This window comes from Canis lupus, chromosome 1 (assembly GCF_011100685.1).
Source record: "Canis lupus familiaris isolate Mischka breed German Shepherd chromosome 1, alternate assembly UU_Cfam_GSD_1.0, whole genome shotgun sequence".
NCBI classification, from domain to species: domain Eukaryota; kingdom Metazoa; phylum Chordata; class Mammalia; order Carnivora; family Canidae; genus Canis; species Canis lupus.
The window spans coordinates 109510950-109531644 of NC_049222.1; the positions used below are offsets into that span (position 1 = coordinate 109510950).

The 20695-nt window shown below is 43.2% G+C and overlaps 1 protein-coding gene across 8 annotated transcripts in view; it reads right to left on the reverse strand.

The window, feature by feature from the left end:
• SAE1 (SUMO1 activating enzyme subunit 1) overlaps window positions 1-20695 on the reverse strand; it is a 106924-nt gene that overhangs the window by 47818 nt on the left and 38411 nt on the right. For all 8 annotated transcript variants that reach the window (XM_038528480.1, XM_038528478.1, XM_038528479.1 and 5 more), the window contains 3 exons: window positions 15251-15424; window positions 12540-12682; window positions 9979-10078 (listed from right to left, as the gene is read on the reverse strand). In XM_038528480.1, coding sequence (XP_038384408.1) covers window positions 9979-10078; window positions 12540-12682; window positions 15251-15424 — 417 coding nt within the window. The remainder of the gene's footprint in view (window positions 1-9978; window positions 10079-12539; window positions 12683-15250; window positions 15425-20695) is intronic.

The window sequence follows — 20695 nt, forward strand, 5'->3', positions numbered from 1 at the left end:
TTATTTTTTATTGGTGTTCAATTTGCCAACTTACAGAATAACACCCAGTGCTCATCCCGTCAAGTGCCCCCGTCAGTGCCCGTCACCCATTCACCACCCCCACCCTGAGTCTCTTTGGTCTCAAAAGTCAAGTCAAAAAATAAAAAAAATTAAAGTCAAGTCAAACAGCTAGCTGAATGACATTTACTGTCTAATATAGACTGCCAGGCCCCTTTTTTTTTTTTTTTAATTTTTATTTATTTATGATAGTCACAGAGAGAGAGAGAGAGAGGCGCAGAGACACAGGCAGAGGGAGAAGCAGGCTCCATGCACCGGGAGCCCGATGTGGGATTCGATCCCGGGTCTCCAGGATCGCGCCCTGGGCCAAAGGCAGGCGCCAAACCGCTGCGCCACCCAGGGATCCCGCCAGGCCCTTTTTAAGAAGTCTTACAACACTGATCAAGCCATCAGCAGTATGGTCTGGGAATGCCTCACAATGATGAAACAAACTCTCACAAGGTTTCACAAACTACCAAAATTTTAATTCAGAATTTTTGTAGTTTGCCTTGCTAAGAATCCACTGATGTGTAGGCCCTCTATAACAAATGAGGAAAAAAGTCATGTTTCAGAGTCTCAGTCTCACATAGGCCTAACTCTAAACTTTCAGGGCCTGGGGCAGAAGTACAAATGGAAATTCTTATATCACATCTACTTTTTAAGGTATTAATCATATGAACAAGCTATTAAAAAAATAAAGTATATTGTCTTCTCCTGCCTTAACAAATATACTTTCTTCATTACCACCTGGAAGACTGGGTTCAAATTTGGAATTTTCACATTCCTCAGGAGTTCTGTGCCAGAATGAAATACACTGGGAAAGGTGGTCCTCACTTTCCCCCTCTCTTCACACCTCTGGCTCTGTCCCACAATGCAAGAGGCTTTTGCACTTGAGTGTGGCCACTCAGGCCATCCTTCCCCACTAAAACAACTACACTTCCGGCCTAGGCATGCACACATTGTTGCATGGTTTGCACTCCAGAGGCAAATCAGGGAAGATGCCCACAGAAGCCTAGGAAATCAGCGTGGGGTTGTATGGGTAAGAGATTCCAGGGGTCCCATGTATCCACAATGTGGTCCAGAACCTGAAAGAGGAGTGGTGAGGGAGATGGGCCCAGGTGAATATATCTCCTTAATCCCATGGAATCCTCACCCTACTAGGGGAATGGCTGAAAGGAAACCAGAGTGGGACCTTGTAGAGCACTAGGGCTCTAGAGGCCCTTTTACCTCACCAAGTCTAAGGGCAGAACTACTGATAATTTTGCCAGTAACTTGTAAACTCAGACAAATGAATTTACCTCTCTTAGGCCTGTCTGTGGCAGACAACTTTTAGGGAAGTTTTTGATATTTGAGGAGGAAGACCCCAGTAGCCTCGTCTGAAACATGTTACCCCTCCCCTCCAGCCACAGGCGACAGAGCCAGAGGTGGACACATGGCCTAAGCCATACTAATCAGATTCTTTCTCCTGGGAATTAAGAATTTAAAAGTTAGAAAGAGAAACACATTAATTGCTAGAAGGGCTCTTTAGAGAATAGCTAAATTCCTACTACCTCCAAGTCTTCCCAGTTGGCCTGGTCTTTGCCCTTTTCAGGTCAGAATAGTTACTCGGAGCTTCTTGTGCTACAAAAGCCTGCCTCTAATTAATGCCCCATTTTGGGGGTTCAACCTAAGGTCTATTATTGTCAGGGTTGCTCGCTCAGTTGGTAGGGCACGCGACTCTTGATCTTGGGGCTGTGAATTCAAGCTTCATTATAGATGGGTAGAGATTACTTTAAAAAAAAAAAAAAAAAAAAAAAAAACATGTCACCTAAATCTACAGTGCAACAAATAGAAACGGTGGTACCTGTCTTACCCACCTCACTGATACTGGATTTACAATGAGAAAAATACACTAAACAGCACCTGCAGAAAATTACGTGTCTTTCAGATGAAGCCCCCAGGATTATCGGCCAGGGAGACACAGCCACCAGAACAAACACTAAAACAGGTAACTTTCGCACCTCACTCGGCCCTCCCATGTCTCCCTGCCCTCAGCCCATGGATCCCTCCGGGTAGAATGCCTGACTTCCCTCCACTATCCATTTCCTTTCCTAGCAATTCTGAACTTTAAAGACTTCAATCTGATAGTCTCATTAAGACTAATAACAAGCCCTCTCACACCTCTTTCCAGATGGGTATCAGCTTCCTGAGGCAGGGACCACAGTGAAAGGCATAGCACTACAGAGAAGAGATTGTCAATAAATATCTGTGAGCTGACAGAATCCAACCTACTTTTCATTTTCCAAAAAGCCCAACAGTAAATATAAAAGATGAATGCTCCCACACAGTCTGACAGCCATCAAATAGTAGGACTATGCTGAGCCACTCAGAACAGTGGGCAAGTGCAAAATCATCAATGCAACAGGAGCCTAGTTCAACGCATTGAGGCAAGGCAAAGAGAACCAACACAGCCTCTTAAAACCACTCTCTCCAAAGTAGACTATCTGTTCCCATGCTTATTACCATATGTAGATGAGTAGAAAGAACATGGGACACCTGGGTGGCTCAGCAGTTGAGCATCTTGCCTTTGGCTCAAGGCGTGATACCAGGTCCGTGGATTGAGTCCCATATAGGGCTCCCTGCAAGAAGCCTGCTTCTCTCTCTGCCTGTGTCTCTGCCTCTCTATGAATAAATAAATAAGTCTTTAAAAAAAAGAAAAAAAGAAAGAAAGGGATCCCTGGGTGGCTCAGTGGTTAAGTGCCTGCCTTTGGAGCAGGTCGTGATCCTGGGGTCCCAGGATCGAGTCCCACATCAGGCTCCCTGCACGGAGCCTGCTTCTCCCTCTGCCTGTGTCTCTGCCTCTCTCTCTGTGTATCATGAATAAACACAGAAAATCTTATAACAAAAAAAAAAAAAAAGAAAGAACACTAAAAGTAACATGACAGTCATTATTGGGGAGCAGGATCCACATGTTTTCAACTAGTTCTGTATTTTCCACATTTGGGACTATACACACATTTTACTTTTAAAGAGCAGACTGAACATCTATAACAAGGAATACAGCTCTGGCTATAAAGCTGAATGTAGGGCAGCCCAGTGGCTCAGCGGTTTAGCGCCACCTTTGGCCCAGCGCGTGACCTTGGAGACCCGGGATCTAGTCCCATGTCAGGGTCTCTGCATGGAGCCTGCTTCTCCCTCTGCCTGTGTGTCTGCCTCTCTCTCTCTCTGTGTCTCTCATGAATAAATACATGAAATCATAAATAAATAAATAAATCTGAATGTAAATCAGAATTGAAACAACTTTGATAACTTCAGATTTCTAGGTTGGATTTCCACACCTACTCACAGGAGTCTATAGTTTTCAAAAGCATTCTAACAAATGACAACCACAATCTGAGACAAAGCTGTCACATGCAGTAGACATTCATTCAGCAAAGTAGCCAAAGAGCCTAAAGTCACCAAATGTTACTGCTACATGCCGCTGATTCTGGAATGTGAATTGATAAAACTACTCAAGAGTAATTTAGCAGGTCTCATGAAGTTTAAACTGTATACACCCAAATTTCCCTCCTAAGTATACACCCCAGAGAATCACACATTTACCCAAGGAGATTACCTACACACACACACACACACACACACACACACTCTCTCTCTCTCTCTCTCTAACGCCATTTGTAATAGAAAAAACTTACACACCCACAAGCCCATCAATAGGAGACTGGATAAATAAAGAGTAAGGCAGGGATCCCTGGGTGGCGCAGCGGTTTGGCGACTGCCTTTGGCCCAGGGCGCGATCCTGGAGACCCGGGATCGAATCCCACGTCAGGCTCCCGGTGCATGGAGCCTGTTTCTCCCTCTGCCTATGTCTCTGCCTCTCTCTCTCTCTCTCTTTGTGACTATCATAAATAAATAAATGAATGAATGAATGAATGAATGAATGAATGAATAAATAAATAAATAAAATAAAGAGTAAGGCATTCACACAACAAATACTTCGGGGGTGGGGGGGACCCACAAGAAAAAAATGTCCTGCAGTGCTATCCTAGAGAACTTACTATGATGATGGAAATGTTCTGTATCTGTGCTTCGCAATACAGATGCCAATAGCTACACGTTTGGTGAGCATTTGAAACAAGGCTGGGGAGACTGAAGAAGTAAATTTTTCATTTTATTTAATTTCAGTTAATTCTAACTTAAATAGCCATATGTGGCTAGTGGCTAACCACAATGGACAGCAAAGCCCTAGAACTGCATACAAACACAGATGGCCTCATAAATATAATGCTGCTTTTAAAAAGCAGGTGGCAGCATACATATAATATTAAACCTGATTTTTAAACAGTTAAAAAGCATAAACAATTCTAAATCGCTTGGAAATGTATATGTAGTAAGAAGAAATGGGTGGGAATGAGAATCACAATTGAGGACAGTGGTTACTTATGTTGGGGAGGGATAGAGGACCTAGACCATGCTGGTAAAATTTTACGCTTTAAATTAGGTGGTGGGTCCATGGTAGTTACCTCTTATCATTCTTAATTTACGCCTTCATCACATTCTATTGTTTAGATTCACAAACATGTGGTAAAACACCATGTCAAGCAGGTCTAAACCGCCCCTTCTGGGTACCTGTTATTTATTTTTAGAGAGAGATAAATACTGAGAGGACAGTGGACAAGCACATGGAGGAGCAGAGGGAGAGGGACAAGCAAACTCCAATGCAAGGCTCAATCCCACAACACTGAGATCGTGACCTGAACAGAAATCAAGAGTCGGAGGCTCAACCCATTGAGCTACCTAGGGGCCCCAGCTCCCGGGTTCTTTTTAAAATCCATGCAGGGCAGCCAGGGTGCCTCAGCAGTTTAGCGCCACCTTAGGCCCAGGGCGTGATCCTGGAATGCCGGGATCAAGTCCCATATCGCTCCCTGCATGGAGCCTGCTTCTCCCTCTGCCTGTGCCATTGCCTTTCTCTGTTTCTCGTGAATAAATACATAAAATCTTAAAATTAAAATAAAATAAAATATAAAATAAAATAAAACATAAAATAAAATAAAATATAAATAAAATAAAAATAAAAATAAAATAAAATAATAAAATAAAATAAAATAAATAAAATAAAATAAAATAAAATAAAATAAAATCCATGCAAATGTACCTGACCTGGGGAGAAGACAGAGAAGAAACACACAGATTGGTACAACAGAACTGGAAATATTTAGGTCTTTAAATTGGACAGTGTTTTGTTGTTATGTTCTGTAATTTGTATTAATGTCACATTATTTTTGGGGGTAACAAATATCACAATAAAAAACACATTGGATTGTGTGTGATGCTGGAAGACACCCCCTTCCCTCGCTCATAGAGCACCAAAACCCCCTGCAACCTGCTCCCCACTCACACCTGTCCTACCTGGAATACTTGCTGCCAACACTCAACTCTGCAACATGCACCCTGCATCTCCTGCCGCCTGCCCCCCAAATCAAGGGATTCTGACAATTAGCAGGGTTTTGAACACCTCTGGCCTAAAGGTCCTGGTCTAGGCAACCCAATAACTTACTTCTAAATATTCCTGGCCAAGAGTCCCTTGTCCTCTTTGGAATTTTGTTCTCTCAGCCCAGCTCAAATAACTAAACCATGACAGCTAATGTGGTATGAAGTTTTTTTGTTTTTGTTTTTTTTTAATTCATGAGAGACAGAGAGAGAAGAGAGGCAGAGACACAGGCAGAGAGAGAAGCAGGCTCCATGCAGGGAGCCTGATGTGGGACTTGATCCCGGGTCTCCAGGGTCACGCCCTGGGCTGAAGGCAGCGCTAAACCACTGAGCCACCTGGGCTGCCCTGTGGTATGAAGTTAATCCATTTGGTTGATCACAAAGAAAATACTTTCAGGACTTCTTTTTTAAAATGACAATGACCTCCAAATTTGTCCTATTATATCACAGGAGAAGCCACAACACATTGAACAGACGCTTCCTGGCTCAAACTGCCAGGGAACACACCAGGAACACAGCAGCGGACAAGAGCACCCAGTCCTTACAGAGCCTGGACTCTAATGGGAGAAACCCTGACAAGCTTCGCTCAGCACCACAAACCAAGGTGCCACCCCAAAGAGGAAGAATGAAACCAGGCAGTCCCTGGAATGTTCCCTTCAGGATGGGGGTGAGAGAGGAGTTGTCCATAAACTGCTCAGAAACAGGGATTGAAATAATGAATCACTACTCAACTGTGGAATTTCACAACTGATTCATGACAAGAGTATTAACAGTGCCCAAATTAGTCCCTTACTATTTCAGAAACGGAAGTAAAATTAAACCTGTATTTCTTAGCATGTCACAAACAAATCTTATATTATGTTTAATTTTTAAAGAGCTGTGATGGAGAGTAACCACCACCAGGCATCTACTCCTGTCTGGCCGCCCCTCACAATAAAGAAACATGAGCAGCAGGTATGAGAGCATGAAGTTGGCCTTTTACCCTAAAGGCTTTTCCAGAAAGCTCCAAATTTTCACATATTTGATTCCATCATCCCCATAAAATTTCAAATTATCCTAGAAACTCCAAGGGGATTCAACTTTTAGGTGGCAAGGCAAGCTGTGCCCTTGCCACCGTATATGTCCTCTCTCCTCCACTCCCTCTCACAGAGCTGCGTGATCTCCGGCAAGTCAAAGAACTTCCCTTAGCTTTGGTGGCAGCTGTAAATGGAGACAACAGGACTAGATGCACTTCCTTGCACCCAACAGAATGCCTTGCACACAATAGGCATTTTGAAATTCACAGATACAGAAAGAGCTGGCCATTTTGGGGTGAGGGAAGCCAAAGTCGTTCTGTTCCTACGTCTGTGCTTTCAGGTGATCCCATTTCCTGTGACTAAATGCTAGTCCTGGCTTCAGTGCTTGGCAAACTCTCCTTCGTGCACCAACTCTAACAACTCTTCGTCTAGAAAACCTTCCTAGACACTTCCTCATCACGAAATGACTGCCCTCTCCTTTATCTACTTTGTGCTGATATCTCTATCAGGATTGTGCCCAAGACCCAATTCTGATGAAATCGGTCTCAACTTTTCCTGGGCCCGCAGGAAGCCAACTACCGAGCACCTACCTCTAGGCTACACATTTTCCCACTCTTCTATTTATCATGAGGACACGTGCTAGAAAGGCCCAGTATCCTCCTAAGTGGTGTGAAAACCACAAGCTCTATTTTTCCTCTTTGTTTTTTAATGTTTCTAATTTAGGAGCACAATGTGTACCTTGAAGCAAAAGTGGCTATACAACATTTGGTTGAACCTAAGGAAAAGGAAGGGGGGAGGGAACCCTAACCAAAAACCTTTCTCAGGAAACAGGAAGTGGTTGCCTCCCCACCCCCATCCTGCACTTTGAGCATAACCCAACTATTTATTCTGTACAATTCAGGCGAAAGGGCATAATCTCAATCAAGGAACTTTTGGGTTGGAAGAAAAACTTCGAAATCATGGAGCAGTCTCTGTCAAAATGGATGATGCCTGTTATACTCTAAGGTGGCAAACCAGAGCCCCAACTCAGCTCAAGCCTGGCCTTCCACAGCGCCCTGGCCAGAGGCCACACAAAGACAAGGTTTGGAATCCCAGGGATTGTCATTCAGGAATGCACCGAATGCCTCACAACCTTAAGGGCTCTGGGGTTGGAATCCAAGCCTGAATTGTCCAAGTGAAACAGCTGACTAACAATGGCAGCTGGGGAATATTTTGATACCTTCAAATTGGGCCCCTGGAGGAAGAGGCTGCTCAAAGAGCCGAGGAATGGTACGCGAAGGCCACCGGGTGCCTGCCAGGGCTGCCCACATTCTCCTCATAGCTAGAGAAAGTGGCTCCCCAGAGCGGTTTCCAGATCCGCCCCTGTGGGCACCATCAGTATGGACTCCCGGACATGTCCAGCTGTGAAGGGCTGACAAAGCTAGGGCTCTCCCCATTTGAATGTGAAAGACCTGCCTCTATCAGAGAAGGCCCTTAAGCCATAAAACCCTTCACACCAAGGCCAAGTGTCACACTTGTAAGAGGGGGTGATTTATACATTGACAGCACCCACAAAGCTGCTTTTGTACTCCTGTGTTAGTTAACAATTTATCTCCCCCCACCAAACTCAGGGAGCTATTCAGATAAAGCTTGACTGGGCCTCTAAAAGAAAGAAAAGAAGGGAGAAAGAAAAGGACCCAAGTTTTGGCCAAAACACCAATGTTCACTCGGGGTAATTATGGTCCTGTGAATAGACACTAAAATTAGGGCTTAATAATTCCTCTATATCACACTCACAGCAATCAAACTCTTCCAATACAAACATCAAGAGCAAGAAAACGACAATCTCCGGCACAGCCTTGCTGGAAACTCAACGAGTTCCACTTTCGTGGTTTCTGCAGTCTCTCTTGTGGTTTCTGCACTCTTAGAATCCCCCCTTTAGAGCAATTTTAGCTCGAAGCTCTGACCAGCTGTTTTTCTTTCTTAACATTTAAATCTACAAAGCAAAGAGTAAATATGGGTTCAGTCATGTCTTTCCCCAGTGGGATAAAACCAATTCTGGCCCCTTCATCTTGTCTCCCCCATCGCATGACTCCCTTCTCAGATTCCAACACTAGCTGCAGAGATCATCTCCTTCCAAGTCTTTGCCCCTCTTCTTCTCTATAAAATGAATTTAAATCACTGCGCCATTCCAGTAGAGCCAAAGCCCATAACATAAACTATGTTAAAAAAAAATACACACTAGATAATAATGTTTCTCATCATTGAGCCCTATCTTCTTAAAGGTTAACTGATGGAAAACATCCCCCAAACACTTCATTTTATTTTCTTTTAAGATTTTTATTTATTTATTCATTAGAGACACAGAGAGATAGAAAAAGAGAGAGAGAGAGAGAGAGGCAGAGACACAGGCAGAGGGAGAAGCAGGCTCCATGCAGGGAGCCTGCTGTGGGACTCGATCCCGGGTCTCCAAGATCACACCCTGGGCTGAAGGCGGTGCTAAACCACTGGGCCACCGGGGCTGCCCGAACACTTCATTTTAAAGAAGCAAAGCATAAGCAATTCAGGCTTAAACTGTCTTCCTGCCCACTTAGGCAGGACCTCTCTAAATTGCCAATCCAAAAAACTGTATTTATTCTAAGAGGGATGGTCTTTGCTCTAAAGGAAGTGGTTCTGATGCTAGTCCAGATACTAGAGGCCCCAAAGGGCACATACTACAAGTTAAGTCCTGCAGGCATGTTCTCTTTAGCCTCCATCGAGTGAAAGGAACAGCATTCAAACCAAAGGGAGTAGGTATTAAAAAGTTTAGGACAGAGCCTATAAAAAAATCTGTATTTCTGGGAATCCCTGGGTGGCTCAGAGGTTTAGCGCCACCTTCAGCCCAGGGTGTGATCCTGGAGACCCGGGATCGAATCCCACGTTGGGCTCCTTGCAGAGCCTGCTTCTCCCTCAGCTTGTGTCTCTGCCTCTCTCTCTCCTCTCTCTCTCTCATGAATAGAGGAATAAAACCTTTAGGGGAAAAAAATCTTTATTTCTGATTGTTAAAATTCACACGTGGCATCACTGGGTCCGTATTCCTTCATGGCAACAGCTGGCTGGCACTAAGCAGAGGCCACCCTCCTTAAGTGGGACAAGCACTGGCCAAACTTGTCTAGACCCTTCCCTTCAAAAATACATGCTTGCAATTTAAAAAAAAAAAAAGGGGGGGGGGGCAGCCCCGGTGGCGCAGCGGTTTAGCGCCGCCTGCAGCCCGGGGTGTGATCCTGGAGACCCAGGATAGAGTCCCACATCAGGCTCCTTGCATGGAGCCTGCTTCTCCCTCTGCCTGTGTCTCTGCGCCTCTCTGTGTGTCTCTCATGAATAAATAAAATTAAAAAAAAAAAAAAAAATGCTTGCTTTCTCTGCCTGCAATTGTGACTGCCTGTCCCTGAAAAGGCTCCAAGGTTTCTGATCTCTGACCTCCCCATAGTACACATACCTTTTTGACCATAGTTGTTTCAGATGAATCAAGTTTTGCTCTCTTGGTATCAGGTCCATCTTCTACTCCTTGGCTAACTTTGGCAACTTTGGTTTTCTCCCTAAAGGGTGAAAAGGGAAGGGAATTGGAACATTACTCTCAGAATCTTGCCATTAAAACAAAAAGAGCATCACCTGCTGGGATGGCGTCAGGCGTCTGCCTTTGGCTAAGGGCGTGACCCTGGTCCCAGGATCAAGACCCACATGGGCTCCCTGCATGGAGCCTGCTTCTCCCTCTGCCTATGTCTCTGCCTCTGTATGTCTCTCATAAATAAATAAATAAAATCTTTAAAAAAAAAAAGAGCATCACCAGCTCACAGAATAGGATGGTGGTTAAAAGCAAAATCTTGGGGGGATCCCTGGGTGGCGCAGCAGTTTAGCACCTGCCTTTGGCCCAGGGCATGATCCTGGAGACCCGGATCGAGTCCCACGTCGGGCTCCCGGTGCATGGAGCCTGCTTCTCCCTCTGCCTATGTCTCTGCCTCTCTCTCTCTCTCTATCATAAATAAATAAAAATTTAAAAAAAAAAAGAGAAAAGCAAAATCTTGGGATGCTTGGATGGTTCAGTGGGTTAAGTGTTTGACTCTTGGTTTTGGCTCAGGTCCTAATCTCAGGTCCTAATTTCAGGGTTGTGGGATCAAATCCTGAGTCGAGGGCCATGCTCAGCAGGGAATCTGTTTGAGATTCTCTCCCTCCCTCTCCCTCTGCCCCTCCCCACTCAGTGTGCACTCTCTCTTTTTCAAAAATAAATCAATCTTTAAAAAAAAGGCAAAAGCTTTATAGTCAGGCAGATCTGGGTGGCAAATGGTTACTTTTTTTTTTTTTTTTTCTTCAAAGACTGTATTCATGAGACAAAGAGAGAGTGAGGCAGAGAGACAGGCAGAGGGAGAAGCAGGCTCCATGCAGGGAGCCCGACGTGGGACTGGATCTCAGATCACGGGATCACACCCCAGGCCAAAGGCAGGCGCTTAAGCACTAAGCCACTGAAGCGCCCCCGACAGAATTATCTTAAGAAATATTTTTTTTTAATTTTTTATTTATTTGTGATAGTCACACAGAGAGAGAGAGAGGCAGAGACACAGGCAGAGGGAGAAGCAGGCTCCATGCACCGGGAACCCGACGTGGGATTCAATCCCGGGTCTCCAGGATCGCGCCCTGGGCCAAAGGCAGGCGCCAAACCACTGCGCCACCCAGGGATCCCTTTAAGAAATAATGAATCGTTTAGCACACACTGCCTAGTGTAAAGTGCTCAACAAGCAAAAAAAAAAAAAAAAAAAAAAAAGTGCTCAACAAGCTTTATAAATTTCACCTGAATCATGAAATAAAGAGCCAAATTTAATTTCTCCCCTCTGCCATGGGAAAATCATATTAAAATAGTCTGGCCTGCTTCTCTGTAGTATTGACTTCTCTATCCATTTATAGTGTGCCCACAAAACTAGTGTTTCTGAAAGCCATAAAAGGCCAAAATTTTAAGAGATCTTGAATGTGTCTTTCTCCCATCTCAATTTTACAAAGAAATGTGCAGACTAGAAAAATTTCAGTGATCTAAGAAGCCAAACAAAAGAAAGTAATTACTGTTGGTAGGAAGCTTCACCTACCACACGGGTCTTTCCTTACATCTTATTAGCAACTGAGGTAGTCAGAAATAACCGCCAAAACCCAATACACATAGCTTTACAATACTGGTATCATCTGCCATGTTTCATCTAGAAGCTACAAGTTCAAAACACTGCAGGTCCCATCATGTGAGAATCACCACAGTCTGTAGCCTTGATATTCAAAGTGAGAGGATACGGTCTATTTGTTACACCAGAGCAATCTCTGGACTTTGGAGCTTTTCCAAGACAGACTTTGGCTGACTGTGCCTCCAGAGTTACCCATCTAACTGTTTTCATACTCATTTTATTATCAACCTGAAAACAGAGGCCAAAACTGAGGAACACATGTTTACAATCCAAGCAAGCCTCTCCTATATAGAATCCTCCTCCCATATGTGGTTTCATGTCCTAAAGTCCAGGCTGATTGATGAAACACCCACCTGGTATATTTGATTGCCTTAAGAACTCCTCACTTTCTTTATTCTTTAGATCAGACCATTATTTTGGAAGACAGGTGCACATCTATAATTCTGAACACACAACCTTTATAATCAGTAAGCTGGTTTCTGTGTGTGGTTTTTTTTTTTTTTTAAGATTTATTTATTTAAGAAAGAGAGCAGAGGGAGAGAGAGAACCTATGAGTGGGGGAGAAGGGCAGAGGGAGAGGAAGAAATGGGTTCCCCACTTGAGCAGGGAGCCCGACAACAGGGGGCTCGATTCCAGGATCCCAGGATCATGACCTAATAAGCCAAAGGCAGATGCTTAACCAATTGAGCTACCCAGGCTCCCCAAACAGTAAACTGTTAATGAACCAGTTTCCAAATGTTCTAAGTATACTTTCCTTAGATAGGCTGTTTCCGACTGGTGAATAAAACTACTTTTTTTCTGGAAATGTTACATTCTCCCCTTCTCTCCCAAAACTTACTCTACGAATTCATGCTCTCCAAGATTGGCAAATGTGTATCCATGGTAGCCAAAAACATCTCCTGTAAAAAACTTGATGCTATTTTTGTGACAGATCTGGTCAACTTTGACTATGACATCCCTGGAGCAGCAAGTCAGACAAACCTGCAGAAAGAAGGAATTAGCTGGCTTTAAGTTTTGCAAACTGTGAATCACTGCCCTGATGTCTAAATAAATCTTAATGAACAGTCTCTCTCTGGGCATGTCTAAAGCCAGTTTTGAACTGGTGTAACAGGTTCTTTGGATCCTATGGTTAGAAGACAAAAGAAAAGTTGCAGGTTTCACTAGAAATGTAAATTGCAAGACCTCCACTTTCTGCAATCAAACCAAAACAGGTTTAGCTAGAAAGTAAAAGCCATTTCATGAATTTCTTTCCCCTATTCTATGAACATATACAAGCCATATATCATAGCTTTCATGAAAAGGAAGAAGTAATAATTTACTGTAAATTATTTCTAAATTATTTAAGCTATTAAAATCTGAATAAGCTATCATGAGAAGCAAAACCAGTTTTAAGTGACCCAAGGGTCACTTTTAATTATAAGGGCATTTTTTTCCCCTCTTCTTTTGTTATTTTTTTCCCCCTCTTCTTTTGATTGATGTTAAGATAAAGACGATAAACAAGTCCTGTTGAAATTATTTTTCCACAGTTTTCCACAGTTTTCAACATGAAACTTTATCTGAATTTAAGGACAAAAGAAAAGGTTACACATCAAATGACCTTCCATTCAGACATAGACAATGAACCGGTGATTCACTCAATGGAATTATCAATGTTGCTCTGAGGCCTCTAAATTGTGTTCCAAAAAGTTGAGATACTGGAAATAGCTAAGATTTACTGCATAAAACACCATCTTTTTTTTATTTTTATAGGTGTCCAAAAACACCATCTTTTTAGGAGAACATTTGTGATAAGGGTCACGAAGACAACTTCAAAATTGCACATGTTGGGGGATCCCTGGGTGGCTCAGCGGTTTAGCACCTGCCTTTGGCCTGGGACATGATCCTGGAGTCCCAGGATCCAGTCCCACTTTGGGCTTGCTGCATGGGGCCTGCTTCTCCCTCTGCCTGTGTCTCTGTCTCTCTCCCTCTCTCTCTGTCTCTCATGAATAAATAAATAAAATCTTTTTAAAAAATAAAAATAAATAGCACGTTTTCTTTTGAACATAGAAAGTTGGAGAAGTGGGGATCCCTGGGTGGCGCAGCACTTTAGCGCCTGCCTTTGGCCCAGGGCGCGATCCTGGAGACCCGGGATCGAATCCCACATCGGGTTCCCGGTGCATGGAGCCTGCTTCTCCCTCTGCCTGTGTCTCTGCCTCTCTCTCTCTCTCTATCTGTGTGACTATCATAAATAAATAAAAATTAAAAAAAAAAAAAAAAGGAAAAAAAAGAAAAAAAGAAAGTTGGAGAAGTCATCGCAAAAAGCTATTCTCATTTGACAGAACCTTTTTGCTGCTGTCTGGCAGCCTGAATACCGAAACAACCCAGAGAAATAAGTGTCTCTGGTATCACTCAAAGGATGCAGCTACCCAAGGGAAAAAAAAAAATCTAATCTAAAAGGCAAGACAGCCACAGCTGAACATGCAATCAACTGACCAAATGGAACCCTACAGAGTCAAGAGCAAGGGTGAAACCTACAAGGCCCAGTCACACACATGGTCCATGAGGCATATATCCTCGCCCCATGTGGATACTTTATACAACCAACTGGCCTGGTGCTTCAATTCTAACAAACCCTCTCTGTAAGTGCTAGAAATGCAAGGGACACCTAGAATTAGCCAAATGTGGTTACTATGGATAAAGAAATGAAAAGAAGACTTATGTCCAAACAGAAAATGTTCCAATACTTGGGAGTTACAAAATAGAATGAATTAAATTAAAAAAAAGACAAAATGCACAGATGATCCATCATTCCAAGCACACATTTGAACAGATGCACATATGAAATATAACAGTGTGGAAAAACAAACTACCCAACCCAAATTCTAACCTCTCATGTAATGGGCCTTTCATTTAAAAAACAAGTAGATCATCTGTGACTATTTCATGGTTATCCAACATTTGTTTAGCTTTTCCTGGGTACAGAGAACCATGTCTGAAAAGGTCACAGATGCTGAAACAGAATTTAACTTACCCTTTCACCTCTGCATAGATCTGGCAGTGAAACCAAATGAGGTTGGATATGCCTCATTTGGCTTATGACTACATGAATTTGTCTAGTTATCCATGGCAACATGGTCAAAGTGGCTGTGTGAAAGAGACAGACATAGACCAAGATCAGGTGTGCTCTTTTTTAAGACAAAACACAAGCTGTAGTTTGATATTTCTAACAAAAAAGAAAAAAAAAGCCTCTGCTACAGAAATTAACCACCAACTTGTTTTCTGGAGAAAACATTTGCAGTAAAATGTATCGAAGCTATGTGGAAAGATTCTGGAAGGAATACAAAACACCAATGATGAAACCTGGTCTAAGGGAACATATGCCCAAAGAAGAAACCAGCAGACAGCAAGCCACAAACAGCTACAGCAGATCCAACAGACTGGATCTACTACCAACACATTCAACATGGCAAGGCAATGTGCTAGTAAGGCATATATGCTAAGGCAATGTCAGACTTGAAACTATGAAGGCAGTGTACTGAGCCTAAAGATTTTACATTCAATGAAACTTACAGCATCAAACTGAGTGAAAAATGATTCTGGCTTCTTTTCTATATTCTCAATGTCCACCTTCACATCCACCATAGGGTTGAGATTCTGGGCTCGCTCCAAAGAGGCTTCAGCCCTGTTACGGCCAACAGATCCAGTACGGACCAAGAACTGAGCTCCGGGGTCTTCTGGAGATACCTAGGAGTAACATTTTTTTTTAATACTTGAATTTTGGGGAGAAAACAAATTCTTGAACACAACAAACCTTCTGATTTTAAAGAACAACTAAAATATCTACCATCTAATTGTATTATCATTCCTGCGGGAATTTGCCTAATGCAGACTCCCTAGACTCATTCCTTCAGAAGCTTTACAGATATTTAACTTTTTAAACTTCGCATTGATAGTTAAAGAGCACCCCCTTGTGTTTACAAAGAAACTTCACTCTAAACAGAAAAGTCAGGCAGCCTGGGTGGCTCAGCCGTTTAGAGCCTGCCTTCGGCCCAGGGCGTGATTCTCCCAGGATCCAGTCCCACATCAGGCTCCCTGCATGGAGCCTGGTTCTCTCTCTGCGTCTCTCATGAATAAATAAAATCTTAAATAAATAAATAAACAGAAAAGTCCACACTTTCTTCTTCTAATAAATTTCTAACTGCAAATAACATAATTATCAGTGGTAAGAATTTACCAAGTATCTACTATGTTCCCAATTTTAAGCATCTGAAAACAATAGTAGTTTAAAGGGTATAGTCCCTGCCTACAACTGGTTTAAAATCAGATCAGTGAAGGACACCTGGATGGCTCAGTCTAGAGTGTATGGCTCTTGATCTTGGGGTTGTTTTTTTGTTTTTTTGTTTTTGTTTTTTTTTATGATAGTCACACAGAGAGAGAGAGACATAGGCAGAGAGAGAAGCAGGCTCCATGCACCGGGAACCCGACATGGGATTCGATCCCAGGTCTCCAAGATCGCGCCTTGGGCCAAAGGCAGGCGCTAAACCGGTGCACAACCCAGGGATCCCCTTGATCTTGGGGTTGTGAGTTTAAGCCTCAAGTTGGGTGTATAGAGATTACTAAAAAAAATAAACTTTAAAGATAAGTGAAGGGCAGCCCCAGTGGCTTAGTGGTTTAGCGCCACCTTCAGCCCAAGATATGATCCCAGAGACCTGGGATTGAGTCCCACATCGGGCTCCCTGCATGGAGCCTGTTTCTCCCTCTGCCTGTGTCTGTGCCTCTCTTTCTCTCTGTCTCAAATAAATAAATAAATAAATAAATAAAATCTTAAAAGAAAAAAAAAAAAAAGGAACACCTGAAATTGGGACACCTGCCTTTGGCTCAGGGTGTGATCCTGGGATCCCGGATCAAGTCCCACATCAGGCTCCTTGCATGGCACCTGCTTCATCCTCTGCCTAGGTCTCTGCCTCTCTCTCTCTCTCTTTCTGTGTTTCTCATGAATAAATAAATAAATAAAATCTTTAAAAAATGCCTAAAATTAACTCTTAAATTCAATTAAAATTCACAAAGGAGAGATGAGTGGGACTGGAGCAAAGAGAGGATTTCACCTAAATACAAGGCTGATGTCAGCAGAGGAAAGCCTCTAAGACAGAATAAAATCATCTGACAGCTGCCAGTAGGCTTACAGATTCCATTCTGTTCATAGAGCACTTCTTCACACATCAAACATCTAATTTAACCATTAATCTTCAGTATGACCTTGCTACCTTCACCAAGACTGAGTTCAACACAAGTAATCTCCCTCCTCTCCTCCAGGCAACTACCCACAGCACATTCTTTCCCTTACTACCTTTCTTTTTTTTTTTTTTTTTTTTTTTTTTTTTTCCTTACTACCTTTCCTCCAAGAAAATTAGCCTGTCTTCCTCCTATTCAAGGCCAGCCCTCTAATAGTATCCTTGACCCATCCTGTCCTGCTTCTTCAGGGATCTCATTACATACTGAGAGACTATACTTCATAGTGCTTAAGAGTAAGGCTCTGGAATAATTTAGGTTGGATTCAAATCTTGGATTCAAATCCTGGCTGAACCACTTACTTAACTGTGCGACCTTGACCAAATATATAGGAATCACAAACAAAGTGAGGAGGTTAATAAAAACAGTACACTTACTAATCACTCTATTAGTGCTGCTCTGCTCTTCCCTCACTGAACACCCAGTCTCTACGTGGACTCTTGGGTGTGGTATCCCCAGGATTCTCAGAATCACTTCTCTTTTTGCTCTGCATAGCCCCATAAACTCACTACTTTTAGTTTCTGCTGGTACTTCTCAAATTGTTCCTATTTGTACAGATTGCTTCCTGATCTATCGGAGTCTTTTTTTCTTTTAAGATTTTTTGTTTTTGTTTTGTTTTTGTTTTCAAAGATTTTATTTATTTATTCATAGAAACAGAGAGGGGCAGAGGCACAGGCAGAGGGAGAAGCAGGCTCCATGCAGGGAGCCTGACGTGGGACTCGATCCAGGGTCCCCAGGATCACACCCCAGGCTGCAGGCGGCACTGAACCGCTGTGCCACCAGGGCTGCCGTGATCTATCAGAGTCTTATATTAAACTGCCCACCAGATTATTTTCTCCTGGGTCTTCATATTCGACTTTTTTTTTTTTTTTTTTAATCTATTGATGAGCCTACCAACCACCCATCCAATCACCGGAGTGAGAAACCTCAGTCTTTATATCCTTGTTATTTCCTTGATAGCAGCCACCTGCTGGGGTGGCTAAGCTCATGGACTTTTACCAAGAGACAATCCCTGGGTCCTGGTCATACCAACTACTGCGACCTTGGATGGGCCAGCAAGTCAATTCCCTTTCCTCAGTTTTCTTATCTGTAAGATAGGGATGACAATCCTTACATCTCAGAGTTGTTGTGAGGACTAAATGAAACGCAACTACAACTCTTAGAACAGTGTCCAGGACCTTCAGGAACTATCTGCTGCTACAATGATTCCTTGCTTTCCCTATGCTCCTGTATATAATACTACTGATTCTACCACTTAGTATTTGTCATCTCTGTGTGCTTCTTGCCTCTTCTACCACCAGTGCTATTACTTAGACCCTTTTCATCTCTCAGCTAAACTATTAAAGCAGCCATCTAAGTGGTCTTCTGCTCTGTATCTTGGGCAATCATATACAGTAACTAGTGAGCTACAGAAAGCCTGAAATGGACCAGGTCACCCACCCCAGATTTGAAACTCTAATGAATTCTGACCACCTAGAAGATTGAGTACAAGCTTACAGTAAGGCTTACTAGCAGGGGTTCATGATTTTGACCTTACCTGCAACCTGCTTCCACCCCCCACCACTCTGGGCTTCCCATTCTAAAAACACCAAATAGCACTGCTTGCTATATTCTATTTCTACCATGCTGTTCTATGACACTGCTAAGTTTCCTGCCTAAAATACAACCCCTCAACTTGAGAAATTTCTACTTTTTCTTTAAGTCTCAGCCAAGATCACAGCTCCAGGAAGCCTTTCGTGTCCCCCTACCACAACCTGAGTTAGGTAGCTGCTCTGGTTTCTGAAAAAACCTTGAGAATGGGAACCAAATCTTGTGCATCTTTGTATCACGAGTTATCTAGATGGGGCAGCCAGCAAGTACTCTAGGATATTTGATGTAAACAAAATGAAACACTCTGAAGAATTAACATCCTTGTTTTATAGATGAACAAAGAGGGTTGGCTGCCTGGCTGGTTCTATTCAATTGGTAGAGCATGCAACTTTTAATCCCAGTATTTTGAGTTTGAGCCCCACACTGGGTGTAGAGGTTACTAAAAAATAATAATAATAATAAGGAAAAAAAAAAAAAGATGAGAAAACTGAATCTCTGAGAGATTAAGTCTCTTGCCCAGCTTGAAGAGGTAGGATTTGAGTCCAAGTATGCAAAATTCCAGAGCTTTTGCACCAAGTGGCACAGTCTCCCTACGATGTTCCTAGTCAGGGAAAGAAAGCACAAGCAAACTGTGAAAGGTAGACCAACCAAAGAGTGTCCATGAATTTATGAAGTGGGAGTCAGGCTGATTAAGGTGACTAGGCCCAGGTTACATGAAGCCAGTGGTTCTCAACCCTCCTTGACTTTTACTCTATTTTTTAAAGATTTTTTTACTTATTCATGAGAGACAATAGAGAGGCAGAGACATAGGCAGAGGGAGAAGCAGGCTCCCTGCAGGGAACCCAATGTGGGACTCATTTCCAGGACTCCAGGATCACGACCTGAGCCGAAGGCAGACGCTCAAACCACTGAGCCACCCAGGTGCCCCTCTCTCTCACTTTTAGACTCACCTGGAGAGCTTTTTAACAACTCTCTCAAATATTCAAAGGACAGAGGGGATTGAGAACCACTCAGAGGAGTTAGGCTTTGCAGTGGAAAATAGGTAAGATACTGTAAGTCCTCAAAGTGAAGAGGGAAGGAATAACAGTCCGCCTGTGCACTCCACAACTGGGTGGCACCCATCACTGTCCTGACGCAAGGACAGAACCCCCATCACACACGCCTCAGTATTCTATCATTGTTTCCCATTCTCAGACTCTCCCAACCAGACGAAGAAGTCATCATCCCCACCTGATTTCATTTTCCCACACTGAGAGCCTTGACGTTGAGGAACCACCCTTCCCTATCTCTCTGCTCTAACCTCTACAGTACAAACAAATTCTCCCTCCAAATACCTCTAGGGGGCACTGTGGTTGGGGAGATGTCAAAAACTGAAAGTGCTCAGCCAGTTAATAATATGGCAGCTTGCTTGCAGGAATTTTCTTTCCTTAGGTTTTGAATTCAAGTCAAAAATCAATTTGTGGGCAGCCCTGGTGGCTCAGCGGTTTAGCGCCGCCTTCAGCCCAGGGTGGGATCCTGGAGACCCGGGATCGAGTCCCATGTCAGGCTCCCTGCATGGAGTGGAGCCTGCTTCTCCCTCTGCCTGTGTCTCTGCCTCTCTCTCTCTCTCTGTCTTTCATGCATAAATAAATAAAATCTTTAAAAAAAAAAATTTGTGACTGTGATATTAAGTAAACTAACCCATATTTCTTTCCATTGCAGAAGAATGATTTAAAAATCCTTATATTACTTTTTTCCTGAAACCCAAAGATGAGCTTTAAAAAATTTCATTAATATTTACTGTCTTCCACAAAGCTTATACCTCACCTGTGTGTACTAGTTACTTAGCATGTTCAAAGCCTACAAGGAAAGACACAGGGGTGCCTGGGTGGCTCAGTTGGTTAGGTGTTTGCCTTCGGCTTGGGTCATGATCCTAGGTCCTGGGATCAAGACCCACATAGGAAAAAAAAAAAAAACCCACATAGGGCTCCCTGTTCAGTGTGGAGTCTGCTTCTCCCTCTGCCCGTCCCCCTGCTCATGTTCATTCATGTGTGAGCACATGCGCTTGCTCTCTCTCTCTCAAATGGATAAGTAAAATCTTTAAAAACAAAAAATAGGGATCCCTGGGTGGCGCAGCGGTTTGGCGCCTGCCTTTGG